Source organism: Trachinotus anak, unplaced genomic scaffold, assembly GCF_046630095.1.
Source record: "Trachinotus anak isolate AG129_WGS33_773 ecotype Australia unplaced genomic scaffold, CSIRO_AGI_Tana_v1 ptg000002l, whole genome shotgun sequence".
NCBI classification, from domain to species: Eukaryota; Metazoa; Chordata; class Actinopteri; order Carangiformes; family Carangidae; genus Trachinotus; species Trachinotus anak.
In genome coordinates, this window is record NW_027273853.1 from 9,140,184 (window position 1) to 9,166,969 (window position 26,786).

A 26,786-nucleotide genomic window follows, 5' to 3' on the forward strand; every position below is an offset into this window, starting at 1 on the left:
AGTATTAGCATTTTACACAGTTTCTCGTCTTTAGATAACTGCATTGTTTCAATGTACTGCTTGAGATCTTTTCCAAATAATAAGGAAGATGGTCTGTGGCCTTCATTAATGTAGGATTTATTGCATGGTTGTTCTATTAGACTGCATTAATTTATAATTAATTAGGTGCAACTAATAAACTGACAAGTGAGTGTTAGAAATGCTGTAACTCTCTCAGCAACAGCAGGGTCACTATCGGTCAGATGGGGGGGGGTATTGACTGTATTTACCGACAGAGGGCAGGAACACACCAACACAGAAAGTCTGCCCACCCTGATTCAGTGAAAGGGTCGAAGAAGTACTGGAGACGATGCTGCTGCTAACAACTGTGCTGTGATAATACTCCAAACTGACGCTGTCATGTTTAACATTGGTTAAACAGCTCATAGACAGTGTGTTTGCAAGATAACCAGCTCTCCTGTCAAGCCGAAAAAAGGTAGGTGCTGTTAAACCTAAACTAAACGAGATTGTATGAGCATTAGCTTGTGTTAGCCGCCGTCAGCTAACGTGAGGAGTGATGTCTGTAATAACAGCACAACGTGTGATGTTAGCATTACCATGAGATCACAGAGGCGGAAAACTCTCTGCACTAGACACATCAAATATTATTATATCCACACTTTTCAGATCTGGGCAAGACTAACACAAAGAAGTTTAAAATAGAGTATCAGATTTGTGAATCATTTATTCTATTTGTAAAAATAAAAATGAACCGTCAATTTGCTTTTTCACATTGAGACTACATCAGGCAGATCTAGTTCAAAACCCACGTAGACTTTCCAAATCTGATTTCAAATTCATGAAACCTTTTATTCTGCTTGTGAAAACACATAAAATGTCAATAATTCCAAATGCAGTTTGTTTTTTCACAAACAAGAGGCCATTTGTTAGTCATGTCCAGGTTTGATCAATATAAATGTAACATTAGTTAAAGCTAGACTACTGTTGTCTGAATGGAGAAAAACAGTGCATTTTTGCTTTCATAAATAGGTAAGGATTTCACTAATCTGGAACCGGGCTTCAGGCAGCAATGAGGCTTTAACTAGGACGTCTAACAGCCTTGCACAACAATAAGTGGTGCAGAAAATGGAGAACTGTTCGCTCAGTATTGTAACTTTAAGTTTACCTCAACCTTCCACTAACTGCACAAATCATAAGACAACTACAGTTTCATGCTATTTCGTATCTGTAAGGCAGTCACTAACTAAGGTGCATTGTTCTCCAGGTGTGTAAGAACCCATTAACATTATTGCTTTGCTGCGTGCATTTACCCTCCAACAAACGGATGATTCTCTCTCTTTTTTCCAGGGGACATCAGAGCCATGGCAGCTGCACAGGCTGCTGTAACGTTTGCGGTGTGCATCTTCATGATAACAGAGTTGATACTTGCCAAGAAAGACTACTATGATATACTGGGAGTGCCTAAAGATGCCACTGAGCGGCAGATAAAAAAGGCTTTCCACAGGCTTGCAATGAAATATCACCCTGATAAAAACAAGAGTCCGGACGCTGAAGTGAGATTCAGGGAAATTGCTGAAGGTACAGATGATTCTTACTTTTTGGGATTTTTTGGATGTGTAAAGATTGATTGTTTATTTATTGTCCTGGCACACTGGAATATTATTTGTACTTCTAATATAACAGCATGCATGCAGATTAGGGGGTTGTTTAGTCTGTTTCCATTTGTTGGATGTTCATGTTTGGGCTCGCACTTGCCATTACCGTAGTTGAGGCTTTGTCATTGTAGCCGAACCCTTGTAAAATGCTGATGAGATACGGTACTAAACATCTCCAGCGTTAACCGAATCTTGTCTCTGAATCTTGTCATGTGCAGCTTATGAAACTTTGTCAGATGAAACCAGAAGAAGAGAATATAACCAGTTTGGTGACACCTCTGCGTACTCCACTCAAGGCAGACATACACAGGGTACACACCAACCTTTCAGCTTCAACTTTGATGATATATTCAAAGACTTTGACATCTACAGCCAGAACAGGCACGGCCGTCACCGAAGGCACTTTGATGAGCACTCCAGGTCCCACAAGGATTCCCACAGCAGACACAAGAGACACTTTCAAGGAGGTTTTGGAGCAGGTATCTTTGATGACGTGTTTGAAGACATAGAGAGAATGTTTACTTTTGACAGACACACCAGACAGACTGAAAACAGGTTTCATGGTGCATCAAAACAACACTGTAGGACAGTGACTCAACGCAGAGGAAATATGGTAACCACGTACACAGACTGCACTGCACCTTAAGATGCAATGTACAGTGACTTAAGACTTGAAATTGCCTTAAGGGGATGCAATACTGTTGTATTGATTAGGTAACTGAAAGCCACTTGGTTCAAATGCTGTGAAATTTGAACTGTGACATTTAGAACTGACATTCAGGCACAGAATGACAAGCACTGACTAAACAGTTTACTTAGCTTAGGTCTAAATTCAAATAAGCTACGTTTTCCTGTGCGGACTTGTAGATGATTGTAGTAGTTTTTCACTTCTTGTTGAAGTGAGCTGATAGAGAATATTTTGTCAGTATTTTTAAAGCACCTTGGTTTGATAGTTGAGTTTGAAAACATTGTTAATTTTACTGTTTTAAGAAATAAAATAGTCCTGGCGCACAAATGCATGTGTCGGCTCACCACTAGTTCACCTACCATTCTGTTTTTGTAGTTTTTAGTTTCTTTTGTATAGGTTCTGCTATTGTAAGTTTCAAGAGAGACAATAGCACCCAGCGGAGTTTTGCTTATGGTTGTCAAATTGGGAGCAATGTCAACAAAAACCTGGGACCCTGCACACGTTGGGGTGTTCAGTGTGTATTTTTAGATTTGTACTCCATCTTGTTGGAATGTGTCACACAGTGTCAGTCTCACGATGAATGTTTGTGGTTAAATCTCAAACAGGAATTATGAGAGAATTGTTGATACCCCAAATTATAAAACATAATTAGGGAAGAGGTATGTGTGAATATAGAAATGTTTGTGACCCAGACAGACCTGCAGTAAAAAGACAGTTTCAGCAGGTTTTTGGTTTAACTTTAATGTAATTTTTGAGGCTATATTTTGTTGTGTTGGATTGGATTATACCGGCAACTATACATATATGTACTGGGCTACACCTTACAATCAGTCCAAAAGATAAGAACCACAAACACTGCGACTTCAAAAATAATCATGGTTAACCCAACACTTTTCTGAGAATTGGGCAAGTCTCAAACAAATTTTAGATTATTTTTGTTGGATTGCATTATACTCCGGTTGTGTTAGTTTTATCAACCCCATATATTATCATTATTTTTCGAGGCCATTCTTTTTGATACAATGATGGGTTTTGTTATTGTTTGATAGAACTGGAGATGTGGCCTCTGTTGAGATCTGTTGTCTTAGGCTGTTCTTACAAGTTTCACATCAAAATGCTGATTGCCAGATCTTTTTCATTGCTACAAATCACCTTGAAAAGAAACACATTTGTTGCGGTATTGAAAAACGTTTGACTGATGTAATTTAACTGGCAGTGGACCACTTCAAACATAAGCTACAGTATGTACTAGAGGTTTCGTGACTTTTATTTTATGTATTTCTGGATTAAGATCCAGTGAAAGAATACTGCAGTACAACGCTGAAGAAATACTTATATGTACAAACAAGCATATGACTAGTTGCTGAAACACTCAGTGAATACGGTAGAAGAAGAAACTTTTCCTATCACATGTTACCTCATTCCTGTAAACTAGGTCCAGTGACATTCTATTTTGACATTGTGGTGTGCAATATTTATTTTCTACATTGATATTGTTGTAAAATATCTCGTAGCACTTTCAATTTTGTATACATTTCCAGATATGTGTGTCGTTTTCAAAGAATATGTTTTGAGAAATAAACCATAGACAACAAATTGAGATGCCATCTGTTTGTTTTGTTTATTTTATATATAATGTATGAGTGAGAATGTTGTGCTCATTCACATTTGAATAAGAGAATAAGCAAAAATGCATCATATTTAAATGCAGAGACGGGCTCCAACTCCAAACTCTGGCATATTCCATGTTCAGTGAACATTTTTGTAGCATTACTTATTTGCTTATGTTAAACTGACTTTACAGTCAAAGACAGGACACAGCAAACTAGTCGCTAGTAGTTAAACTTACAGTAAAGGCATATTTTCCAAAAGCTAAGTCGCAGCCTACAACATATACATTAAATGTGCGCCTTTCATTCATGGGTTTCACATGTAAATATTTTGATACACACCTTAGTTACTGTTGCGTAGAGGAAAATTTTGCGTCTTTATTTTCATTAGTGCAGCACGACTATGATGTCACTCGTAGGAAATGTAGTTCAGAAAAAGTCGAACCCAGAACAATGGGCGTTTGAACGGGACTCTAATAAACTCAATCTCCCATGATGCAACCCCGAGAAACTGCTTGCGCAGTTGTCGGCAGAACCAAAGCCAGTAGCTGTAGCTGAGGGACATTGAATGACTTTGTACCCGTGTGTAGCAGGGTAAAGAAAGTTGTCTTTTTGACAGGTCGGGATTAGTATCGGAGCTAATGGAGGCCCTTATACCTGTCATAAACAAACTGCAAGATGTATTTAACACGGTCGGCGCAGATATAATTCAACTGCCGCAGATAGTTGTCGTGGGAACTCAGGTGAGAAACGTCACTTTGCTTAAAGGCTAGCAACTTAGTTAGCCTGCGTCAACTTATTGTTTTGGCTACTTCTCTGTACTGCGGGGTTTCTTTCACTTTCGGTCAGGTACGATAGACTGAAATATATGGACTGTTTTTAAATACGCGTCGCCCTTTATGTTTATCGAAGTTCAGTAGTTAACTGGCAGCAAAGTTAGCATTAGCTACATGTGATCTCGCATATAGTGATCTCACATATCAACTCATTGTTTGGGTTGACAGGGGGCAAGCAAGTATAGCCTTCAGATCTTAGAAATAAAATCAAAGTAAAAGATTTTGTGTAACTTCGTCAGATTTAGATTATATATTAAAAGGGCTGCCAGTCAGTCTTGTTTTGTTCGACCAGCGGTCCACCCCCCATTAACTCCCAAGTATTCAGGTTACAATTATATATGAAATATATAATTTTCTCATTAGAGAGGCAGAAAACAGCAAATATTTGGATTTACCACACGTTTTTTGCTTGAAAATTGACTGAAACGATTAATGAAGTATCAAAATAGTTGATGATTATTCATATCGACTAATTTATTAATCATTGCATCTCTGAACATAAACTTATCCATCTCCTCATACTATTCACACTACTGAGCATCTGTCTAAATGGACAACTTGATTTCTTTAAAGATATTATCCATTCACAGGCACAGTACTGTGCTAAGTTGCCAAATTTTGGACTCTCGATCATAAAAAAATTCTTGTTTAAATTAAACAGCAGATTAATCGAGAATGAAAGAAATCATTAGTTGCAGCCCTACATCTAACTAAAACCACCGCAGTCAAATAGAATATAACAGCTGTTCAGTTTTTGTTGATGCTGTTTTAGAGACCTGTTAATATATTCAGTGATATTTCGTCTACCCTTGTGAGTATAAATGGGGTCAGCAAATTATTACAAACACTTCTCAGTATAAAATAGCAAATTTAATAACACCACTAACTACTACTGACCAGAAACTTGAATCAACACTTCTCTGATACAGCTTCACCCTGACCACCACACTACCTTGTGTACACATCAGATTCTAATTGGTTTAAGGTGGTAGGTTTTTTCTAACACGTTTACTTTCACTGGTTGGCTAATAGGATGTGACTGTCTCAGACTTTTTGGCAGGCGTCTCAGGGCATTACAGTGAGACAAAACAAGCAGAGGATGGTTTAAATGCCTGATTTGTTATGTGTGTCCTTGCCAGGGCTCAACAAAGGCCCAGATCTGCTGAGACCTTTAGTTCAGGACAGGTGCAACTAGTACAAGGTGCCAAGTATTAATAATTGGTTTGCTGTCATGTCTGTAATTAGGCCCAACTATAGCAGTTAAAACATTAGATTTATAGCTACAGAGAAGGTAACTGATAACATTTTAGCCCTCCTCTCCTACCAAGGAAATTAGGACCACTTCACTGAAGAGGAATCGGCTAGCCAAGTGAGCTAAGTGAGGTATTTCAGCTCACCAGATCTCATTAGGGGTTACTACCACACGTCAATGAACAGAATTGGCTGCCTAGTGGCACCCAGCACTTGTGTGAATGAATACTGTACACAAGTTGAAGCAGCCAAAAAGGTTTGTGTCTAAGTACAGTAATTAACGTTCAGCGCTGCCAGTTTTAAGTTCTTAGGTAAAACCAAAAGTGTGACAATGTGTTTCCTCCACTCAAATGCAGTTTATGTTCCTGAGCTCCTGGAAAAGTTTGGGCAAGGCTAATAACTTTGAAATAACACACCAAAAAGTGTCCGATGCAGACATACAGACAATCTGAGGACTGATTTCTCTCCTCAGTGAGTTACACACACTTCAGTTTCTACGGTTCATTTTGTTTATGATGATGATGTTGTTGTTGTTGTCCACAGAGCAGTGGGAAGAGTTCTGTTTTAGAGAGCCTGGTTGGCAGGGACATCCTGCCACGCGGCACTGGCATCGTCACACGCCGGCCCCTCATCCTACAGCTTGTGCACATCGATGCAGACGACCGCAGGAAAACCAGTGAAGAGAATGGTAACATCACTGTGACCTCTGCTTGTTCTATATCTTTGGTTGTTTGGTTTTCATGGAGTTCTTTACGTATTAACTTCTTCAACAGCCTGAAGTATATGATAGTCCGTATTTTTATATATATGCAGTTTATTGTGTGTGTACTTTGCATAGTCACTCATCAGGAAATGTAGCATTTAGCAGACTGATGTTAGTGCGAATCCACAATGAATCTAGTCAAGTTAATGAATGTAGACACCACCACAGTGCAGAAATACAAATAAAAGTCACATATTATTCAGTTTTAGGTAAGTAAACCATACCACCATATTCAAGTATTATCATCAGTACTCTGCCAGGTAGCTTCATCTACGATACGCTATTTGTTGATCATATGTTGTATTAATAATTTAAATCTGCAAAATAACTAGTCACTGAAGCCGTCATATAGATGTAATGAGTTAAAAGTACTAGTATTTACCTCCTAAATGTGGTGGAGTAGAAGTAGAAAGTAGCAAAAACCTGAAGTACTCAAGTAAAGTACAAAGATCTCAGAGTTTCGAATAAGTGCAGTACTTGAGCAAATGTAATTAGTTACTTTCCACCACTCTTTCTCCGCTTTTACATTGCTATAACATTAAGCTATGAATTGTTATTCTTTTATGAAAGGAATAGCTCTTAAGGGCAAAGTCAGCACTGTTATCCCCCACCTCTAAGGGAAAAGAACAGGAGAGTAAAATGTGCCAAGATCCTGCATTTATTTAAAGCTGTTCTCTGGGAATGGCCTCAGAGTGACTCTGCATTGCTGCAGAGTGCTGTGCAGGGGCTGCAGATAGCCAGGCTAACCCTTTTGTCTCCTGTCGTCTCTCTCTAACCACAGAATCCAAGAAAAATGGACGCCTTTACAGAGGTCTCCTTTTCCTTGTTCTATTTATTATTGTGTTTGTATATTACATAACACACCCCCCCTCCTCTCTTTTGCCCATTCTGCCATGTATTTGTGTAGCTCCTCCAAAGCTGCCAAACCATGTGGCTTCACTTTATTCAGCTCATGCCCTCCCCTCCATTTAGGCTGGTCTCTGACAGTTAAAGTTAGACAAGAAAGTTAGCAGATTTCTGTTGAAAATAATCATTTTGTGCACAGTTTTACATTTTTTTTATTACAACTTCCTCAAAGAGCACCTGTAATATCCTCAAATACCAGCTTCCTCTATGATGACTAACAGACTTCACCCTCCTGAGGTGGCTTTCTTGTTTTTGCTGCAACGTTAATTATTGCAGCAAGTAATTACCTTGTTTTTTAAAATGCTTTGACTGTCTCTAGGTCTCTTATTTCCCCAAAATGCACATGCTTTTTGTTGCTTCAGGCTATAATTTGCTTCCATTACTTTTGTGTTAAAACCACAGTTTTTTGTTTTTTTTTAACTCTTCAGCTGTGGAGCTTTGACTGAAGAGTTTTTCCGTTCCATCCTTGCCAAAAGAGAAACCCTCCCTTGAGACATGTAACAGATCAATAGTAAAAATAGTAACACCGATCTTAAAGCCACATCTGTCACATCAGTAACCAAAACATCTATCCTCAACTTTGTACTTCTGCAGGCATCGATGGGGAGGAATGGGGCAAATTCCTACACACCAAAAACAAGGTATGGCCAGAAAACAATACTCTCAATGGGGTCTTCCACCACTGCTGTATTGTATATGGAAACATCTGAATATTCGATGAACTTGGGTCTGATACTCTTGTTCCCGATCTTTTATTGACTGACATTTATAGACTAGCTACAGTGATTTTTCAACAGCAGCATCTATAATATGTAATAAGATCAGGCACACACCCCCTCAGCAGCTGAATATGTTCATATGGCTGGAGGGTAAAAGGTTGAATTGTGTCTCTTTAGCTCCACATAGTGCCACATGTTTAAACAAAGAAGCCCTTATGATGTGCTGGTAGTCTCATGACACTAAACAGGGTGTCTCAGGAGATCTGTCTTTGTAAATTATCCCCGTCATGTTCTATTTTTCTTGTCGCTCTGTGTTGTTATTGTTGTTAGAATCAAAAACTACTGCTTACATTGATATTGCCAACATGTTGGAGTCCTTAACCTTACTTAGTTAAATTTTCCTTTCAGATCTACACAGACTTTGAAGAGATCAGGCAAGAAATAGAAGGAGAAACTGAAAGAATTTCTGGCAATAACAAGGTATGCTAATTGCACATAGGAGGAGGGAACACCAAGAGATTTGAAACAAGAAATGATATCCAAGGAGAAACTGAATTATCTTAAAGGCCCTCTACTGATATCAGTCTGTACAAGTATCTGAAGAATTTTGTATTTTTCTCCCCAAGGGTATTAGTGATGAACCCATTCACCTGAAGATCTTCTCACCACATGTTGTCAACCTCACCCTTGTGGATCTTCCTGGCATTACCAAGGTGAGGTTTAGATTTTGCTTCTCAGTGTTCAAACCTCATTCCTTTGAACTCAAAGTGCATAGGAATTTTGTACAGGATATCTGCATGTTCAAAAAGTCGTAAAAAGCATGAATTCAGGTCTCTCAATAAGATGCTTTATCATAATCATAATGGGCATGTGGCAATTTAAATTAATTTAAAAAAAAAACATATTGGTTAATCTACCCAGTTTTCTGCCATTTTTCCATGTACAGGTCATATTAATTGATTAATGAATCAGCTTGGCAAAGCCCTGGCAAATATATAAATGTGCCATATTGTCCCCACTGGTTTATATTCTTCTTTACCTAGTATGACCTATGAAAAGGTATTAAAAATCACATTTAATTTGGTGAACTCTGTCGAAACCCTGTCATGGTTTGAAATCAGCATGTATTTGTTAAATCAGGTGCCTGTGGGAGACCAACCCAAAGACATTGAGATCCAGATCAGAGAACTGATCCTCAAGTACATCTCAAACCCCAACTCCATCATCCTTGCTGTGACTGCTGCCAACACAGACATGGCAACCTCAGAGGCCCTTAAAGTGGCCCGAGAGGTTGACCCTGATGGTAAATGGACTCTTCGTTTTCTTTGCTTTTGGATTTTACTCTCCTTTATTTTATATTATTTCCTCTAGTCATGTACTCTTTGCCTTTCTTATCTCAGCAGAGTTTTAGTAGCCAGGTGTGTATGTCTGTGTCTTTAGGTAGGAGGACGCTAGCAGTGGTGACCAAGCTGGATCTGATGGATGCTGGAACAGATGCCATGGACATACTGATGGGCAGAGTCATTCCTGTCAAACTGGGCATTATTGGAGTGGTCAACAGGTAACATTGCACTAATATGTCACGGCCACCTCTGATATCACCCTGAGTTAAGACACCTGGGACTGATGCTCAGTGCAGTTGCGTTGTTGTTGGTAACAAAGGACAAAGTGTGAGCATTTTTTGTTTTTGTATGTTTTTTAGGAGTCAGCTTGATATCAATCAAAAGAAGTCAGTGGCAGATGCGATCCGCGATGAATACGCCTTCCTACAAAAGAAGTACCCCTCCCTCGCAAACAGAAATGGAACCAAATATCTGGCCAGAACACTGAACAGGTATGGAGTTGAGATTTATGTATTAATTCGATTTTTCATTAAAATATTGTTTTTATCTAGTCAACAAATATATTTTGAGTTGTTTATTGATCTTAATAACTCTAATAAAATCTGACAGAATATACAACAGTCACCTCTGAATTATTTCTATTAACTTACTGTTCCAGTCTCTTCAAATGACCTTTTTAAATGCTTTCTTTTTCAACTTCGTAGGTTACTGATGCACCACATCAGAGACTGTCTCCCTGAGCTGAAGACGAGGATCAATGTGCTGGCAGCACAGTACCAGTCTTTACTCAACAGTTATGGTGAACCTGTCGATGACAAGAGTGCTACATTGCTGCAGCTCATCACTAAATTTGCAGCAGAGTACTGCCACACCATAGAGGGCACGGCCAAGTACATCGAGACAGCTGAACTGTGAGTTACACAACTCTCTGAACTGCATGTACCTTCACACACCACTAAGGGGTGCTACGAGTGGTGCTGCACTGACTGATCGAATTCTGCTTGTAGGTTTAATGCAGTTTCCTCTCTTTTTTTCAGATGTGGTGGAGCAAGAATCTGTTATATATTTCATGAGACATTTGGACGCACATTGGAATCAGTAGACCCCCTGGGTGGTCTGTCAACCATCGATGTGCTCACAGCAATCAGAAATGCTACGGTGGGTTTTTCTGATACTTCTCTAACTCGTGCCTTTTTACACTCTGAACCATCCACAGTCAGGGCCTGAGGCATTATGTGTTCATCATCCTCATGAGCGCACTATCTCAGTAACGCCTTCAGGGAACTTCTACAAAGTTGGTACAAATCTTTATCTGGACTCAAGAATTAACGGATTAGACTTTGGTGGTAAAAGGTCAAAGGTCAAGATTACGTTGACCTCACAAAATATGACTTTGGCCTTGTGAATGCAATATCTCTGGAACTCCTCAAGGGAATCCCTTCTAATTTGGCACAAATGTTCATTTGGACTCAAGGATGAACTAATTAGATTTTGGTGGTCAAAGGTCAAAGTCACAGTGACCTTACAAAGCATGGTTTTGGTCTTGTTAAGGTGATATCTCAGTAGTGCCTTGAGGAAATTTTTTCAAATTTGGTTCCACGAGGCGGTAATTCCAGTGGAAATCTTATGTTTTCATTGTCCTTGACAGGGTCCAAGGCCTGCTTTATTCGTGCCTGAGGTGTCGTTTGAGTTGCTGGTGAAGAGGCAGGTCAAACGTCTGGAAGAGCCCAGTCTCCGCTGTGTGGAGCTGGTTCACGAGGAGATGCAGAGGATCATCCAACACTGCAGCAACTACAGCACACAGGTGAAAAACAAGCTCACATATACACACAGTAAAAACTAAAGCACAGTGGTTTCCCATAAACACACTGACATATATATAATGGGGATTGTTTGTATCTGCAGGAGTTGCTGAGGTTTCCGAAGCTCCACGATGCCATAGTAGAAGTGGTCACCTCCTTACTTAGAAAGAGACTCCCTGTCACCAACGAAATGGTCAGGACCTGCTCTCCATGAACACCTCTGAGCATTTTGAAGGGAGGTTTATTCACAGCCCAGTCTGATTAATCAATGTTACAAATTTCTTTTAAGGTTCATAACCTTGTTGCCATCGAGCTGGCCTATATCAACACAAAGCACCCTGACTTTGCTGATGCCTGCGGTCTCATGAACAATAACATAGAGGTAAGATACTAGCTTCCACTCTCACACATGCAATTACATTTGTGCAAGCTGACTTCATGTAATACATTTATTAAATGGGTTGTTTTGTATTTCTCAACTACAATCTCAGGCTGATCATGTTAATAGTTACCATACAATACAGGAAACGTTCTCTCATCTTATCTTTTACGGTGGTACATTTGACAAACTTTTGTTTTCATAGGAGCAGAGACGCAACAGAATGAGAGACCTGCCCTCTGCTGTCCCCAGAGACAAGGTACAGTCCATCTTTATGAGAGTCACTGATCTTCAGGTTTTATAACAGGCTTGAACAGATTTTCTACCACTGATGCACTTGTGCATTCAGTCTGCTCTCTCTGAAGAATTAACCAACTTCAGAATTCCTCCTAATTAAATCTAACACAGTCATCGTCTTCACATTATGTAAAGTTCCTGCTGACCTCTACTTGGAGCTCCTGTCAGTTGTCTGTCCACTCTTTTCTTCTGATGTCTTTCTTTAGTCCCTTAAAGGCCCAGGTGGGCAATCTCTCTCCCCCAATGAGCCTCCTGCCCCCGAGGGCGAGGTCGCCAAGGTGTGTCTCGTTCACTCACTGCCTGCCCGCATTTAACCTCTGCCCCCCTCCAAGGCCTTACTGTTGTCTCACTGTTTCACATGTAATATACTTAAAAGCCCTGTAGTGTCCTGAAAATGCAGTGGCGTTTGAGGGGCAGTTTTTACATTAACTGATCTGACCTTTGATCCTCACCCTGTATTGCACATTTAACCCCTTTTCTCCTGCATGCTGGTTGTTCTGACAGAAGAAACACAACAACTCCAGACTCAGTTCGCATGTTGTGTTTTATTTGAATGAAGAAAAACTTTACTTTTACAGTTTAGTTTTGTGGGGGTTGATGATATGGACAAACTCTTCTATCATGGTACGTGTAATGTCATAACAAAACAATACAGACTACTTTGTAAAAGTTTTAGAACACCTCAGTTTTTACGTCATTCAGTGCGTTTGCACAGAACAGATAAACAACTGGAGATTTTAAAAACAAAGAATCATGGAACGAAGTTTTAATTTTTGACTCATCCATCAGCCAAACACACACACATTCTTTCTACAATGTATTTTTTATTCTTGTTACTTGTCTTTTTCTCACCATTCTGAAAGCAATATACAGAACTACTTCCTGCAGTACAGTGTTGTCCTAATAATATATCAGAGGGTGTAGTAACACGGTTTGTTCCAACACTGCCTTTGTACAGACAGAGGGTTTGTTTAAAAGCTTTCAAGTTTTCATCTACTTTCACTGCTGCAGGAAAGTGACCCTGTCTGTCTTCTATCAGATTCATGTGATTTTTCAGGTTTTTGTGACCTAAACAGTTTATCTTTGTACCATTTAAGGTTATTAACTGGATTTGAGTTGCTTAATTTCAATTAAAACTGGAAAAAGTGGGGTGTTCTTAAACTTTTGACTGGGAGTGTAGGTTGTGGTGGGAAAACCATTGATTTAACAAGGTAGGTTGATCTGTTAAATTTGATACCAGTACTAATCACATTTAAGATGCTGTGAGATCAGTATTGATCTCTATCATCATCGTATCACCCAATCCTAAACCTGGGTTATGTAATTTGTGGTCACTGCCTGCCAGCGTTTCCCACCGATCTCTTGTTCAGTTTTAACTGAAGGATAGACAGAAGTCTGGATGAACTTCTTTGGAGTGAAGACAAAGAAGGCCAGTGGCATGCTCCTATTTAAAGGTGTTTTGAACATGACATGAACATACACTTGTTTATGTCCATGCACTGTTTCTTAAACTTGATTTGACCTATTTTCCTGACTTCCTATTCACGTGTTATATTTCCAGTCCCTGAGCAGGATTACTGACACCCCCCATCTCTCTGTTCCCTTTAGGCAGCAGCTGGTGGCGCTCAGAGCAGCTCTGTCAGTGAGCAGACAGACGGTGGGACGGGCAACTGGAGGGGAATGTTGAAAAAGGGAGAGGAGGGTGCAGCTGGCGACAGGGCAATGCCCCTAAATCCACTTCCTGCAAGCCCACAGAAGGGCCATGCTGTTAACCTCCTAGATGTGGTGGGTAACAGAGTCATGATGGCAAGTGACTTCAAATCACTGCACAATAAAGTGGAAAAACAAAATCCACTTGTGCACTTTTTATATTGTAGATTACAAAATGTAATCTAACTTGTCTGGTAACTAGAAAACTTATAAAACTTTTATCTCCATACAGAAATATTGTTCTATCACATTTTGAAAGAATGTGAGACATAGTGAAAGGCTTCAGAATAATATTATTTAGGTTATTGTTGGATAGCAGTAACAGCAGTGAGTGTAAAAACAGCTTTATCCTGGGACAGAATTTAACAGAATTGAATACCTGACTTCCTGAAATTAACAAAGGGCCAGAGCTAATGAGAAACAGGGAGATAATTTCTTCTGTTAATTGTAAGCTTTGTAGACAACGAACCAAATGTTAAAATCAACCCGAAATGCCTGTCTGATCAAAGATGGGTGTAATAAAGACAAGAAATTAATTTGTCAGTTCGAAGCCAGCTACTGAAATTGTGGTAGTTCACCAAAAACTCAGGTAGGGCAGTTATTAATTGTTCAGCAGCAGCAGTTTTCTAATACCTTCAACTCTGTCGCACAAAATAAATATTCCCCTATGCTGTTGCCTGTGGCCTTTGGAGGCTACAGCGCTGATGAGACATTGTCCTGACAGTTTCATTCTTGTCTTTAATGTTGTTCATGTTTGCATTTCCCGGGTCACATCCCACTTAGTGCAATAACAAGTGGATTTGGTGCCTTTTCATTCCCAGCCTGTTCCAGTGTCCAGGAAGTTGTCGGCTCGGGAGCAGAGGGACTGTGAGGTTATCGAGAGACTCATCAAGTCATACTTCCTTATCGTGCGGAAGAACATCCAAGACAGGTACATGCTCATTTTTTTCACCCACCCTGACACTATTTTTGAAATGTTGGCCCCCTCTTATGTGCTTTACTGTGTCTTCCTCCGCTGCTGTTGTTGGGCCTCAGTGTACCGAAGGCAGTGATGCACTTCCTGGTGAACCATGTGAAGGACTGCCTGCAGAGTGAGCTAGTGGGTCAGTTATACAAGACGGGCCTGCTGGATGACCTACTCACAGAGTCTGAGGACATGGCTCAGAGACGCAACGAGGCTGCTGACATGCTCAAGGTAACAGATCTGTCAAGTGTCACTATGGATAGCAGCAAGGAGATCCAGTGTCAGTCATACACTCACATGTAAATGTCACTTCTGTCATTTTAAAATGTGAAAAACTGATTGAATTCATCACCTAGATGTTTACTTCAAGATACATTTCTTTAACTATGTCAAAAAAAAAGAAGTTAAAGTATCAATTAAAGTTACAAGAAGCAGCGACAGAGGGATTTTTAAGCTTGAAAGAACAATTGTCAGGTGCCCATTTAAAGTGGTTTTGCTTGCTGTAATCAATCCTCCCGTTCATACTGACTATTGGGTGATCCTTTATTAATTCACATTCTTTGTAAGTGATGGGGGACAAAATGCACAGACTGCAAAACTGTATTCAGAAGATTTTCAGAAACTAATCAAGGCTTCAGCTGCCCCTGAGTTACAGGCAGTAGTGTAACATTGTAGTACAGGATTTACTCTTTATGTTTCACTGTTAAGCTACAGTGAAGGGATTGTCACAGAAAGGCTGAAACTGTAGAAGATATCCTCCTGATTCTGACTAATTTGGACAGAGCCTCATATTGGTTTCAAATAAACTTCTGCATACATTTTTGCACAGAAAAAGGGCTTACATTGTAAATGCATTAAGAAGGGATCATTAAATGGCGAGTATGAACAGCAGGAAAACCTGGTTCAGTATTGACATGGGCACCTGAGTATTGTTTAAGGCCAAGGGGAAGAAATTTGAAGCTGTGCTTTAAGTCAGTTTTAGAAGAGCTACAACTCAGTAAGAAGAAGATACGCCTATACTGTACATTCAGTGTGTAAGTTCTAGTTGAAAGTAGAAACAGTACACCCAAAAAAATAACAATGGAGTAAAATGATAGAGTTGTTTAATTTACATACTTTTCCATTTCTATTCCCTTTTCCATTCCTGTGTGCAGGCGCTGCAGAAAGCCAGCCAGGTGATAGCAGAGATCAGAGAAACCCACATGTGGTGAGGGCGGCCTCTCTTCAGCGAGCTCTCGTCATCCCTCGTGGACCATCCAACCTCCCGTGACCCCTCCCCCTGAGCTGACTGTCCCAGCACTGCTGAGACGGAACAACCTGAAAATGCACTGGTGTGGATATGTGTATATCTAAACATAGTTTTAATGTACAGTAAGGACTTGGATTTAATGAGGAGCGGTACATATCACCATCGGCATCACACATGCTCCTGTCCTAGATTGTTATATTTTTCTTATGTAATTAAAACAATAAATATATAGATACATCACCACTATGTGGAGCCTTGCTGAGGAATGTCTGCTCTTAATGTAGATTTGAATTAAAGCTAGAAATGACAAACACATGCTGCAACATGTAGACGCTTTCTGTATCATGTTAATTCTTTTATTAGGTGGTGGCAACATAATGTGCCCACTGCTCATTTTTCCAAAGAAATGCACTTACCAGATATGTTTCTTGTGGAAATACACCATCATTTTTACACATATTCTTCTGTTTCCTGTTAATGACAGTGTTATTTTTATGTAGACATGTAACAAAGTTAAATTAGACCAGTTTTATCCCTGTGTTTACATGTCTTCACACAGTAAGTTCACTTTTTAGAGATTTCAGTATCTTCAATGAGGTGTTTGTGAGTTTTTGTAAAAAATGTGTTCTGTTCCTGAACTGTATGTTCGACAAAATTACACACAAACAGACAATCTACATAGTTTTACAGAGAGGCAGCAGAGTGGATGTAATGACTTATTTATTGTTTTGATATCATGATAATTGACATGTAACCCAACACAACAGAACAATGAATACATGCACAACACGACGCATGGGCCAATCACTGGTGTCTCGGCCTGCTTCGTCCTTGTCTGGTAGCTGCTTTACCTCAGCCGGCCACCCATCTTGCCCTTGCCGCGACCTTTAGCACTGAGGGGGGGGGCAGGAAAAGCACAGCAGACAGTGAGTTTATGACAAGTGATGGCCATTTAATCTTAGCATTCAGAACAAATGGGTGAACAAGGTGATGGTAAAAACAGAAATCCCTACCAAACTGCATTACGTATGTTACTACTTAAGATGATGTGGAAATAAAATCTATGATGTTTTAAGTGCTGATCATCTTAACTGCAAAACTTTAAGGCTTCCTTTGACCTTATGATGGCGCACAGTGTGATTATCTAGAGATTTGGGCTCAGACTGTTTGCCACAGTTGTGGTCAAATAGAAATTTAAAGATAAAATAAAAGGTTTGGTTTCTCCCCTTTATAGGCTTGAGTCTCACAGATAAGTCGTCATTAGTTCAGTCCGCTACACAGAATTACTAAGCAGAATTGCTGGATGCTCCATAAATAGATTTTATCATATAAATTCACAAGAACATAAGCAGCAATCATGCAGTGAATAAAATGGAGGTGGGGAACTGCTGGCCTCAGAGAGGGTTGTGGCAAAGAACAGAGGTTCGTCCTCTGTTATCCCTAATCCATATTAAGACTATAACCAGAATAACATGTAGAAAAGAATGGAGTATAAATTGGCTTAATGTGAAAAAAAGGATCTATTTATATATTTTTTCACTCCAGACCTCCTTAGCAAGCAACCCAGAAACAGAGGAAGAGATAAGAGATAAGATGGAGATTTATACAAAATACAGACAAGTCCTTCGTTTGTCTTAATGGAAATCAGGAAATCTACCCAGTTTTTTCTGTACTTACTTCTGGTGATCCTGGACTCGGGCAAGAAGCTGGTTAATCTGGAAAGACACAAGCCTTGTTCAGCATTTTTAAAAACACAGATAGGATACCTGACTTCCAGCAGAGGTTGCTAACATGATCTTGGAAAATACAAAACCAGAGTCAGTGTAACTTAAGACCAGTTTTAATTCTATCCAGTGTATTACTGACTTATCACTTTTTATCTGTGAGAAACTACACAACAAAGAAAACAATCTGTTTGTCTTGATCATTGTCTCTAGACTATAGATAAGACATATCAGCACTTGCATCACACTGAGGTAATATTTAAATTGATAACTGTGATTTATTTGAAATAACTGAAAGAAAAATGAATGGATGAATTCACATAATTTAAATAATGGTGGTCTCCAAGTGTCTTCCAAGTGCTCCATCGTAAATAAGGGAGAGCTTCTTGTTTTGTCACTATGGACATCACTATTGTAGAGTTTATTAAAAAGATAATTTCCTGTCATGTGTTGAATGACTTACATCGTACTTCTGTCTTTTGAGTTTCTCACTGAGATCAAACTTCTCCGCCTCCAGCCCCATCAGCCACTGCCACAGCTCGTTGGCCTTCTCCCTGAATGCAGATAACCATCAAAAGTTACATCATGAGTGGATTCATGCAAAAAAAACAAACATGTTCAAATACACATGGAACCCAGCGAAGCTCTGTCTTACTTGAGTTTATCCTCGTTAAGATGATCAATAGTGAGAGGCTTCCTGCGCTCAGCCAGGAGCTTCTTCTTCTTCTCCCTCTCCGTTTGTTTCTTGGCTCCTCTTCTGTTGTCACTCTGTTTTGGTCAAATAAAAAAAGACCTATCAGTCTCAATGAAACAACAAAATAGAAACTGGTTTTGTATTCATCTTTTTCTTACAAGGGATTGATACACAGTGTAAGAAAACCTTTGTTGTAATAATATCATAGTGGTAGAAGAAGTATTCAGATCCTTCAGGTCCCATATATTTATACTCCTGTATTTTATTGCTCTGAGCCTCTCTTCTGATTGGCTGTTTTCTGAGTGATTGAATAAAAATATAGCAGATTTCAGGTAAACACACAGAGAAACTAAATCCTGTAAGGTTGGATGGAGGGTCCAGGTGGGCAGGGCTTGGGGCATGGCTGAGAGCAGTGACTGCTTTGTTGTGACATCACAAAGTCCTGACAGCTCATTTTAAGGCTCAGTTTCTGAAAACAGGCTGTGTGCATTTCTCTGTGGACTGAGCACTTGGATACTTTCACAGTATTAATATAGAACCTAGACCTGCTTTATAATCAAAAAACACAGAAATCCCACTTTCTACAGTATGGGACCTTTAAGTAAAAGTTATAACAACAATGTAAACATTACAAGTAAAAGTCCAGCATTAACAAACTATTGTATTCATTACTGTATTATTTTTACTGATATAGTTACAGTATGTTTAAGCAACACTTTAATGTTTTAGTTTTGGCCAAGGTGATGGAACATCTTCATTTTTTTTTTTTTTTTTTGGATCATTCAAGCTGAAAAAATAAATAGTAACTGCAGTTGTCAAGTAACTGCAGTGGAGTAAAAAGTACAATGTTCGCCTTTCAATTCTTTTGGAGTAGAAGTATAAAATAGAATTTAATGGAAACACTAAAAGTACAAGTACCTCAAAGTTGTACTTAAATATAGTAGGCTATCTGAGTAAATCCATCCACTGTATGTGCGCAACTTTTCCTTATACATTTCAAACTATCTGACACGAACTTACACCATTAATTCTGTTTTCATTCATGTAAGTTTGAATAAAAAGTTTTTTGTAAAGGCGGGATTGTCAAAGCAGTACATTGGCGCCATTATGATTTTTTTAAAAACCTTTTTAAAAACCTTTTTAAGGCAACTGCAAATTTACTCTCCAATTCAATAACCTCGTTATTGAATTGGAGAGTTGTTGTTGTCTTTGTCCCAAATAATCAACACTTATCAAGTCACGCAACAACACCTCTACTTGAGAATTTGTGATCTATCATCTTTGTGCATTATGTTTCCCATTTAAATGGTATAGGCCATAAGAAGCTGACTGACCTTTTGCCCAGCGCTGTACTGCTGGGACATGTTTGAGAGGGCCTTCTTCTTCTTGGCGTCCTCATCATGCTTCTTACGCTGCTCCTCCAGCTCCTTCCGCTCCTTCTCCTCCTGTTTATCGGCACAGGTGAAACAGTTAGAGGGAGCGCTGATATCTTGATCTTGTCAGGTGTTATAAACTGTAGTTTGAGGTGACACGCTCACGTGCACTGAGATCATACCGCAAGTCTGGCCTGCCTCTCCTTCTCTCTCTCTGCCCTGACCCTCTGCTGCTCTGCTCTCTCTGCACGACGCTTCTCCTGCAACAGAAGCAAACTGTCCACATTCACGGTGATTTAGACCAAACAGAAACATCAGGATCCTTCTGCGAGTCACACGCTCACGATTCTGTTCACAAGGGCGATGAGCTCCTCTTCCTCTTTCTTCCTCTGGATGAAGTGAGCCTCGATCAGAGACTGCAGCTCAGCCAGATCTTTCTCCTGACGCTTCCTGCTGATGTCCTGCCATCAAATCAGGATCAGACACTGTTAGAGATGTGTCTGTTGTTTGCCAGATTGACCATTTCTGTGAAGAAGGTGGCGTTCAGTAAGATCTACTCACATCAAAATCCACTTTCTCGCCATCAGGGATCTTTGGGGCACTTATATTTGCCATAAACCTGCAGATGTGAACAGTTTGTTATTGTTTAATCTGCATTAAGTGGTGTTTTAATTGTCTAACTAAAGGACAGATAAGATGCTTACTTAGGTTTGGGCTTTGACTCATCTGGGACAAGGAAAAGAAAACAGCAGTCATTTAAACTGAGTGGAAAATATATACTTAGAAAGTTATTACCAAACCTGTCTAAAAAAAGTAATAACAATTATAAGAATAAAGGAAAAGCATTAACAGAAGGTTTTCTCACCTGTTGCCTCCTCGTGTGCTGATGATCAGGAAGATGAATGATTAGTAAAATATTTGGAAATTATATAATTTATATAAAAACACAAGCAGATGCAACTTTCTTACCTTCTCCCTCCCTTCAGCAGCAGCAGAACAGCAATATTGACAAAAGAAAAAATAGATCATTTATCAAAAAATAAGCTTTTATTATGATGCAGATACTAAATCAATACTACAAAAATCATAAATGAAAATGAATGGACAAACACTGCAAAATGTGTATAAGTGATTACATACTGAGCCTCCTCCTCCATGACTTCTTCTGTGTCAGACATTTTGTTATGGATGAGCTCTGCAAAATGGATCCCTATTAGCCTATTTTTAGACTGGCAAACATTTCTGATCATTAAACAAGGCAGCAACAGTTCACACAGTTTACAATGAGTCAATATTGACCCAAATATCTCAGCTCACTGTGGTAGATGAAGTAAAAGTAAGAAAATACTCAATACATAAGAGTAAAAGCACTGCATCCAAAAATGTAGCAGCTAAATATGCTTTAGAAAAAAAAAATAATAATAAATTCATTGTTGCAAACAGTTTTTTTTTAATGTTGCAGTTCTGGGTGCAAAACTCATATGTTTTTAATGTAAACTTGTGAAATGAACCACTGGAAGATACTGCAGCTGTAATGTAACTTAAGTGAAATAAAAAGGAACACAAAATGAAAATACTCAAGTTAAAATTGTATTTATTCTGTATTCAAGTAAGTGTACTCAGTTACTTTGACCTCAAATCATTACTCTGCAAATGTTTAATCTATTTTGTGTCAGAGCAAAGTACATGTGGTGTTTCATGTCTTAAAAGTTAGTGACTACAGCTGTCAGATCGTCTTGGTGAAATGCAATGTAAGTTTTAAAAAGTAAAGTACTATGAAGTAGCGCAGAACGGAGACAGTCCAGTAAAAAACAACCTCGATCTTTTAAAGTACAGCATTGAGTAAATGGGCTTTGGCACTTTCAGTCTCAGGTTATTACTTTACAAATATATCTGCATCTGTGGGTAACAAATCTAGGTAAGTACAAATTACCAGTGCCACTAGTAAATGGTAAGTGATCTAATTCTTTGTCTAAGTGGTTATGGTTGCAGTTCAGTCAGCAGAAAACTTTTGCAGTGAGAAGACACTGAAACAGGCATTTCTGTTAAAATATCTGAACACAGACAGTCAGCACGATTACTGAATGACAGTGACTCTTTTATTCAGTTCTCTCCAACTCCAAAGTCGTTTCAAGATTCACAGCTAAACAAGGCTTTGATTCAAAGTATTGACATGGGAGTGTCCTTACCTGTGACCCAGACAGAAGGAGCTCAGAGACGAGCGGCAGGGTTCAGCTCCTTGAGCTTCACAAACAGGTTGAGCATCAAGGATACATAGTCCAACCCTTCATACTCATGTGACTGTAGCACCCTATGGCTGGTCAGTCTATTGTTAGACAGCTGGACATTACAGCTCTGCCACAAGCACACACACACACACACACACATACACACACACACACACATACACACACACACACACACACACACTGCAGGTACATTCATGCCCTGGTAAAACATCATATATCCATCCAAGCTTTCAGCAGCCACTCAGGTTTCAACACTTCATAATTTCACAAGTGTTTAGGAAGGACATGAAGCAACATTTCCCCACAGTAGGTTAAAGTAAAGCAACTATAATACAAACAGTTTTTTTTTTCGTTTTTTTTATTGCTGAAGCAAGCACAAACAATAATTTCAAACATTCAAACAAAGCAATCCACCACCACGATACTGAAAGACTCACAATACATTTTGGCAGGATTCAACTCATGTGCACTGCTGACTGATAGGAACACCAGGATACAATTTAAAGTTAATTACAGGCATAATAATTATTATTATTATTATTATTAGAGTGTATATTGAAATTGTCTTGCAAGCCTTCACTGCTGGCAGTGACATGTAAACTGATGATAGAGAAGAAAGACATCAGACTGTTACCTGCTTGTTCTACAGAGCTGCATTTGGTCACTGAGTAGTTGTTACAGTGGATACTCACTTGCACACACATTTACTTTCTCCTGTGATTATATTACATAATAATGTGATTTTAAATTACCACAAGTCACAAAGGTAACAGTCCCAGGTGTTGTTGACAGAAACGTTGAACTGCTTAGATACTGTGTTACTCTGGCTGCAGTCCTGGGCAGAATATTATCTTCTGGTCTAAGGACACTTGTGTAAGGAAACCAATCAGTTTATTAATAGTTAACAAGTCATCTACTAATGCTTCATAGATCAGTTGCAAGTTATTGAGAGAAAAAATCCCTCTGACTTTTGTTATTATTTCTATTTGGTGATTTATTATAAGCCATCTTAGACTGTAGTTATAAATGCTGATGAGTCTTTAATAGTGGGTTTTGCAATAATCCGCTCACCCCTCATCACATTTTAGCTTGTTAGCATGCTAACACTGCTAATTAGCGATAAACACAAAGTCTTGCAGGTATTTGCTGAAAAACCAAAGTGTTGGACAAATGAAAAATTCGGATCTGATGGTGGTGCTACATGAAAAGGTGCAAATCATCCTGAGAAGGACCTGAATGTCTACAACAAATTTAATGGCAATTGTCGATACATTTCACTCAGAACCCCAAATATCAACCTCATGGTGACGCCAGAGGAAAACTCGGGGGATCACCAAGGTCAGCAGGCTTCATCCTCTGGGAACCAGGAATGTCTGTACAAAATTTCTTTTCAGTAGATGTTGAGATTTTTTACTCTGGAATTGATGGACTGACTGTCCAACAGTCTTATCACTGATCTATAAAGCATTAGTAAATGATAAAGTCATTAGTTAAAACTTATCATTGATGAGGCATGCCTTATCAGAAAGTGGTACCAAAACTGTAATGACTTACAACAGATCTATGAAACAATCGTCAGTGATTTATTAACCACTACAAAAGGCATTAATCGCTATTTATAAACTTTCTTCAAAGCGTCCCTCATGCGAAAGTGGTACAAACAAATGAAACAAACTAAATATGTACAGGCTAATAACCCAACCTCCAGCTGAGTGGCAGTATACTGTACTTTCTATCAAAACGGTGACTATCATCCCAAAAAGCTGAGTGAGTGTGTATGACAATTAAAAACAAACGCCTATAATTGGGTATATGCTATATGACAATAACATCAAAGCCCAAATGCGTCACAGGAAGAATGGACATGTGGACATGTCAGTGTAGCTTGAAAGAAACATAACATTTAAGCATCCTGACAGCCATCTGAAATTTGCTAAACCTGTTGTTTCAACTTCGTGAGTGGAAAATAAATCGAGGACTAACCAGATGGATCTACTCCATTAACTATTAACCATTTAACATGTGGTTTAAAATACCTTATTAGTTAGGACACGTTTGAATTTCTTTGTAAAAAAAGCCAAGTCTGATGGATCCACATGAGTATCTTTTTTACTTTTAAATGCCTGGACAGTGCAACAGTTATAAAAGTAAAGCTGGAAAACACTGATGGTGGAGTCCTTCAACGTCACTCATCCTGGTCCCTCGTCTTTTCCTCATTGTGGTGTGAACTTCTTACAAACTGCAGGTGTGTTGAAGGGAAACGGATGCACATACAGTAGCAGAGCCTTCAGGTAAGGTTTGATTTAAGAGGGGACGTCAATGGTTACGGTCTTACGCCTGCTAATAGAAAGACAGAGACATTAAAGATCTATTAGTCTGTGTGTCTGTCAGTGTTGCATTTAAAACTGCCTCGTTTACCAAAGGTTATGAGCTGTCAAATGTGATTAGCCTCAGGGCTGTTAATCAAAGTTTTTACATCCATACTTCTCTGTGTACATAATGTATGTGTGTGTGTGTTTGTACATCAGACACAGTCCCCCTGTTGCTGACGCATACCCTGCAGTCAAAGCCTGAACACCTCTCTGTGTGATTGAAAGCTGTAACTTTGTCATTTGCCCTTTACTCCATTGCTCTGTGGTCTATTTCTGATAAAGAAGCGGGGAGGATTGCTATTTAGGGTCGAAGCTGACGCTCGACAAACACTTTTCCACTCCAATTGTTCACACTCTGGCTCAAGCACTTGGGCCTTGTCAGAAGAAATGTGACTTTTGATCATGAAGAAGAAAGACAGCTCTACTGAGCTGACATCTATGAATGATGAATGTCTTTTTTCATTATTAGTTTGCATTTCAACTCTTCTTCCAGGCTGTGGGGATACATGATAGGTCTTTATCATTAACACTGAGTGAATAAGCCCAGTGATCGAGCCCGATTTGCTGCTTAACTGTTAGTAATCCTCCCTAGCAGTCAGTAGTAATGTGAAAATCAAGCAGCTGCACTCTGGTATGCCTAACAGCTCGCCGACACTGGGCAGCCCAGGTGGCACTGAGTGAACAGTGCAGTGCAAAGACATGACAGCCACGCCAGGAGTCTGGAAGCTTCTTTATACTGGGAAACAAGGTCAGGGTGAGGGTTTTCTTTAAATATAGACCACAGTGCCACAGATGCCCAATAATCTTCATCACCCGATTTGATTTACAGTGAGCAGCTACTCTGGCACAAAGGAAGGTTGGTGGGTTGTAGTGTCCACAGTGGCCTATAAATCAGTCATAGCATGCCCTCCTCGCCCAGAAAATGGTTTGAAGGACAGAGACGACTCTACTAAACTCCACTTCCCCCAGGACTGATCAGGATAAACCCTGGTGTTACATGTAGTAAACATTTACTTTCAGGTGTGGAGGAAGTATTTAGTTAATATAATTTAATGTGGTTTATCTGATTAAGGAAACCACAACTGCAAAAGTAAGAGACCTACATTAAAAACCTTACCCAAGTAAAAACAACAATACCTCAGTGTAGTTAATGCCTAGCATCCGAAATTATACTTAAATAATATATAACTCAAGTCTGTCACGAAACAATGGTGACATGGCCATGTATGAGTGCTGAAAAAGTTTTTGCTTGTTGAATCATTTGTCCTATTCATACTCTTTGAGCTCATGCTCAAATTAGCTCTCTGTGTAAATATTCCTGCACTGCATGTCAGCAGAGAAACATCATCCAGGAAATAACAGGAGGGAATTTTGCCCTAAAAATACTGTGACTTTGAAAGATACCTACTTACTATGACAAACTTATGAAGCCCGATAATAACAGATATATAAATACGTTGTTGCAATGGTTGAGGACTGTAGATTTGGTCCCCCTTTACTAAAAACCTTTAATGGCCATTATGGAGAGGAGGAAACAATAACTGTTTGAGTGTCGCTTTGAGTATGACAGAGTTGAAAAACTCCTTTAAGTAAAAGCATTGTGAAAATTAAACATGCCCATCATGCAGCAGAACAGGCCCTGTCAATGTTACATTATTACATATTATTGGATTATTCTCACTGATACATTAACAACTACACAGTGTTTCAGTGTTGCAGCTGTTGGAGCTAATTTAAAAACTTCAAAGATAGTTTTGCCGTAAGATTAATTTACGGCAAAACTCTCAGTCATAGTTTTGTGTGTAAAATCTTAATCAACAATACAATAACTGTAGATAAATGTACTGGATTAGAAAGTACAATATTTGGCCCTGAATTATAGAGAAGAAGTATGCATAAAGTAGCATAAGATGGAAATGCTCAGTTCAGGTACCTCTTAAGTACAGTACTTGAGTAAATGTGCTTAGTTACATTCAAACACTGTTTCCATTCATTAAACAAACTTACCATTTGTGACAAACTTGCTCTTTCCTCCAACTGCCACCTGTAAACAAAAGTGGATGAAGGGAAAGGGGAAGAAATAACGAAAAGGAGAAGGTAAAAAAAACAAACAAACAAACCTTTGTAAACACATATTTTGTATAGCCTAATGAAAACAACTGATGGTGATGAAACAATTCCTCAGTGTACACAGGGAGGTAT

At 39.1% G+C, this 26,786-nt stretch overlaps 4 protein-coding genes across 13 annotated transcripts in view; 2 read left to right on the forward strand and 2 right to left on the reverse strand.

Annotated features, from left to right (window-relative positions):
• Positions 1–225: 225 nt before the first annotated feature.
• On the forward strand, positions 226–3,943 carry dnajb9a (DnaJ heat shock protein family (Hsp40) member B9a). The gene is made up of 3 exons (XM_071494415.1): positions 226–475; positions 1,348–1,578; positions 1,874–3,943. Exons 2-3 carry the CDS (start codon positions 1,362–1,364, stop codon positions 2,299–2,301), a joined length of 645 nt encoding a protein of 214 aa, XP_071350516.1. The 5' UTR covers positions 226–475; positions 1,348–1,361; the 3' UTR covers positions 2,302–3,943.
• Positions 3,944–4,449: 506 nt separating this feature from the next.
• Positions 4,450–17,247, forward strand: dnm1l (dynamin 1-like). Of its 4 annotated transcripts, XM_071494307.1 has the most exons (20): positions 4,450–4,696; positions 6,584–6,728; positions 7,585–7,614; positions 8,304–8,350; positions 8,837–8,908; positions 9,055–9,141; positions 9,569–9,731; positions 9,869–9,989; positions 10,131–10,262; positions 10,476–10,682; positions 10,809–10,929; positions 11,420–11,575; positions 11,677–11,766; positions 11,863–11,955; positions 12,158–12,211; positions 12,456–12,527; positions 13,858–14,034; positions 14,781–14,890; positions 14,995–15,154; positions 16,078–17,247. In XM_071494307.1, the coding sequence occupies exons 1-20, from the start codon at positions 4,595–4,597 to the stop codon at positions 16,132–16,134; spliced, it is 2,196 nt and encodes a 731-aa protein (XP_071350408.1). In that variant the 5' UTR covers positions 4,450–4,594; the 3' UTR covers positions 16,135–17,247. The 4 variants fall into 4 exon arrangements, with proteins under 4 accessions (XP_071350408.1, XP_071350417.1, XP_071350426.1 ...); XM_071494316.1 differs by lacking the exon at positions 7,585–7,614; XM_071494325.1 differs by lacking the exon at positions 12,456–12,527 and having other exon boundaries at positions 4,451–4,696.
• On the reverse strand, positions 16,876–22,260 carry tnnt2d (troponin T2d, cardiac). The gene is made up of 13 exons (XM_071494488.1): positions 22,153–22,260; positions 21,104–21,158; positions 20,933–20,943; positions 20,829–20,846; positions 20,668–20,689; positions 20,525–20,582; positions 20,308–20,424; positions 20,146–20,223; positions 19,925–20,035; positions 18,552–18,664; positions 18,360–18,450; positions 17,850–17,887; positions 16,876–17,065 (listed from the first exon to the last, which is right to left on the reverse strand). Exons 2-13 carry the CDS (start codon positions 21,139–21,141, stop codon positions 17,020–17,022), a joined length of 741 nt encoding a protein of 246 aa, XP_071350589.1. The 5' UTR covers positions 21,142–21,158; positions 22,153–22,260; the 3' UTR covers positions 16,876–17,019.
• A 289-nt stretch (positions 22,261–22,549) lies between these two features.
• Positions 22,550–26,786, reverse strand: part of LOC139630632 (caldesmon-like) — a 30,850-nt gene continuing 26,613 nt past the window's right edge. For 4 of the 7 annotated variants that reach the window (XR_011693197.1, XM_071494266.1, XM_071494287.1 and 1 more), the window contains 2 exons: positions 26,592–26,628; positions 22,550–24,552 (listed from right to left, as the gene is read on the reverse strand). Coding sequence is in view for 5 of the 7 variants with exons in the window: in XM_071494266.1 (XP_071350367.1) it covers positions 24,536–24,552; positions 26,592–26,628 (54 nt within the window). In the remaining 2 variants the exon portion in view is untranslated. The remainder of the gene's footprint in view (positions 24,553–26,591; positions 26,629–26,786) is intronic. The other 3 variants (XR_011693200.1, XM_071494274.1, XM_071494294.1) reach the window with 2 other exon arrangements.

Coding starts and splice junctions, on each gene's coding strand:
- dnajb9a (XM_071494415.1), top strand. CDS start 1,362: ATGGCAGCTGCACAGGCTGCTGTAACGTTTGCGGTGTGCATCTTCATG. Junction 1,579..1,873: donor ATTCAGGGAAATTGCTGAAG/GTACAGATGATT, acceptor TGTCATGTGCAG/CTTATGAAACTTTGTCAGAT.
- dnm1l (XM_071494307.1), top strand. CDS start 4,595: ATGGAGGCCCTTATACCTGTCATAAACAAACTGCAAGATGTATTTAAC. Junction 9,990..10,130: donor ATTATTGGAGTGGTCAACAG/GTAACATTGCAC, acceptor TATGTTTTTTAG/GAGTCAGCTTGATATCAATC. Junction 11,956..12,157: donor TCATGAACAATAACATAGAG/GTAAGATACTAG, acceptor TTGTTTTCATAG/GAGCAGAGACGCAACAGAAT.
- tnnt2d (XM_071494488.1), bottom strand. CDS start 21,141: ATGTCTGACACAGAAGAAGTCATGGAGGAGGAGGCTCA. Junction 20,425..20,524: donor GCGAGAAAGTGGATTTTGAT/GTGAGTAGATCT, acceptor ATTTGATGGCAG/GACATCAGCAGGAAGCGTCA. Junction 18,665..19,924: donor AGTACAGCGCTGGGCAAAAG/GTCAGTCAGCTT, acceptor TGACCAAAACAG/AGTGACAACAGAAGAGGAGC.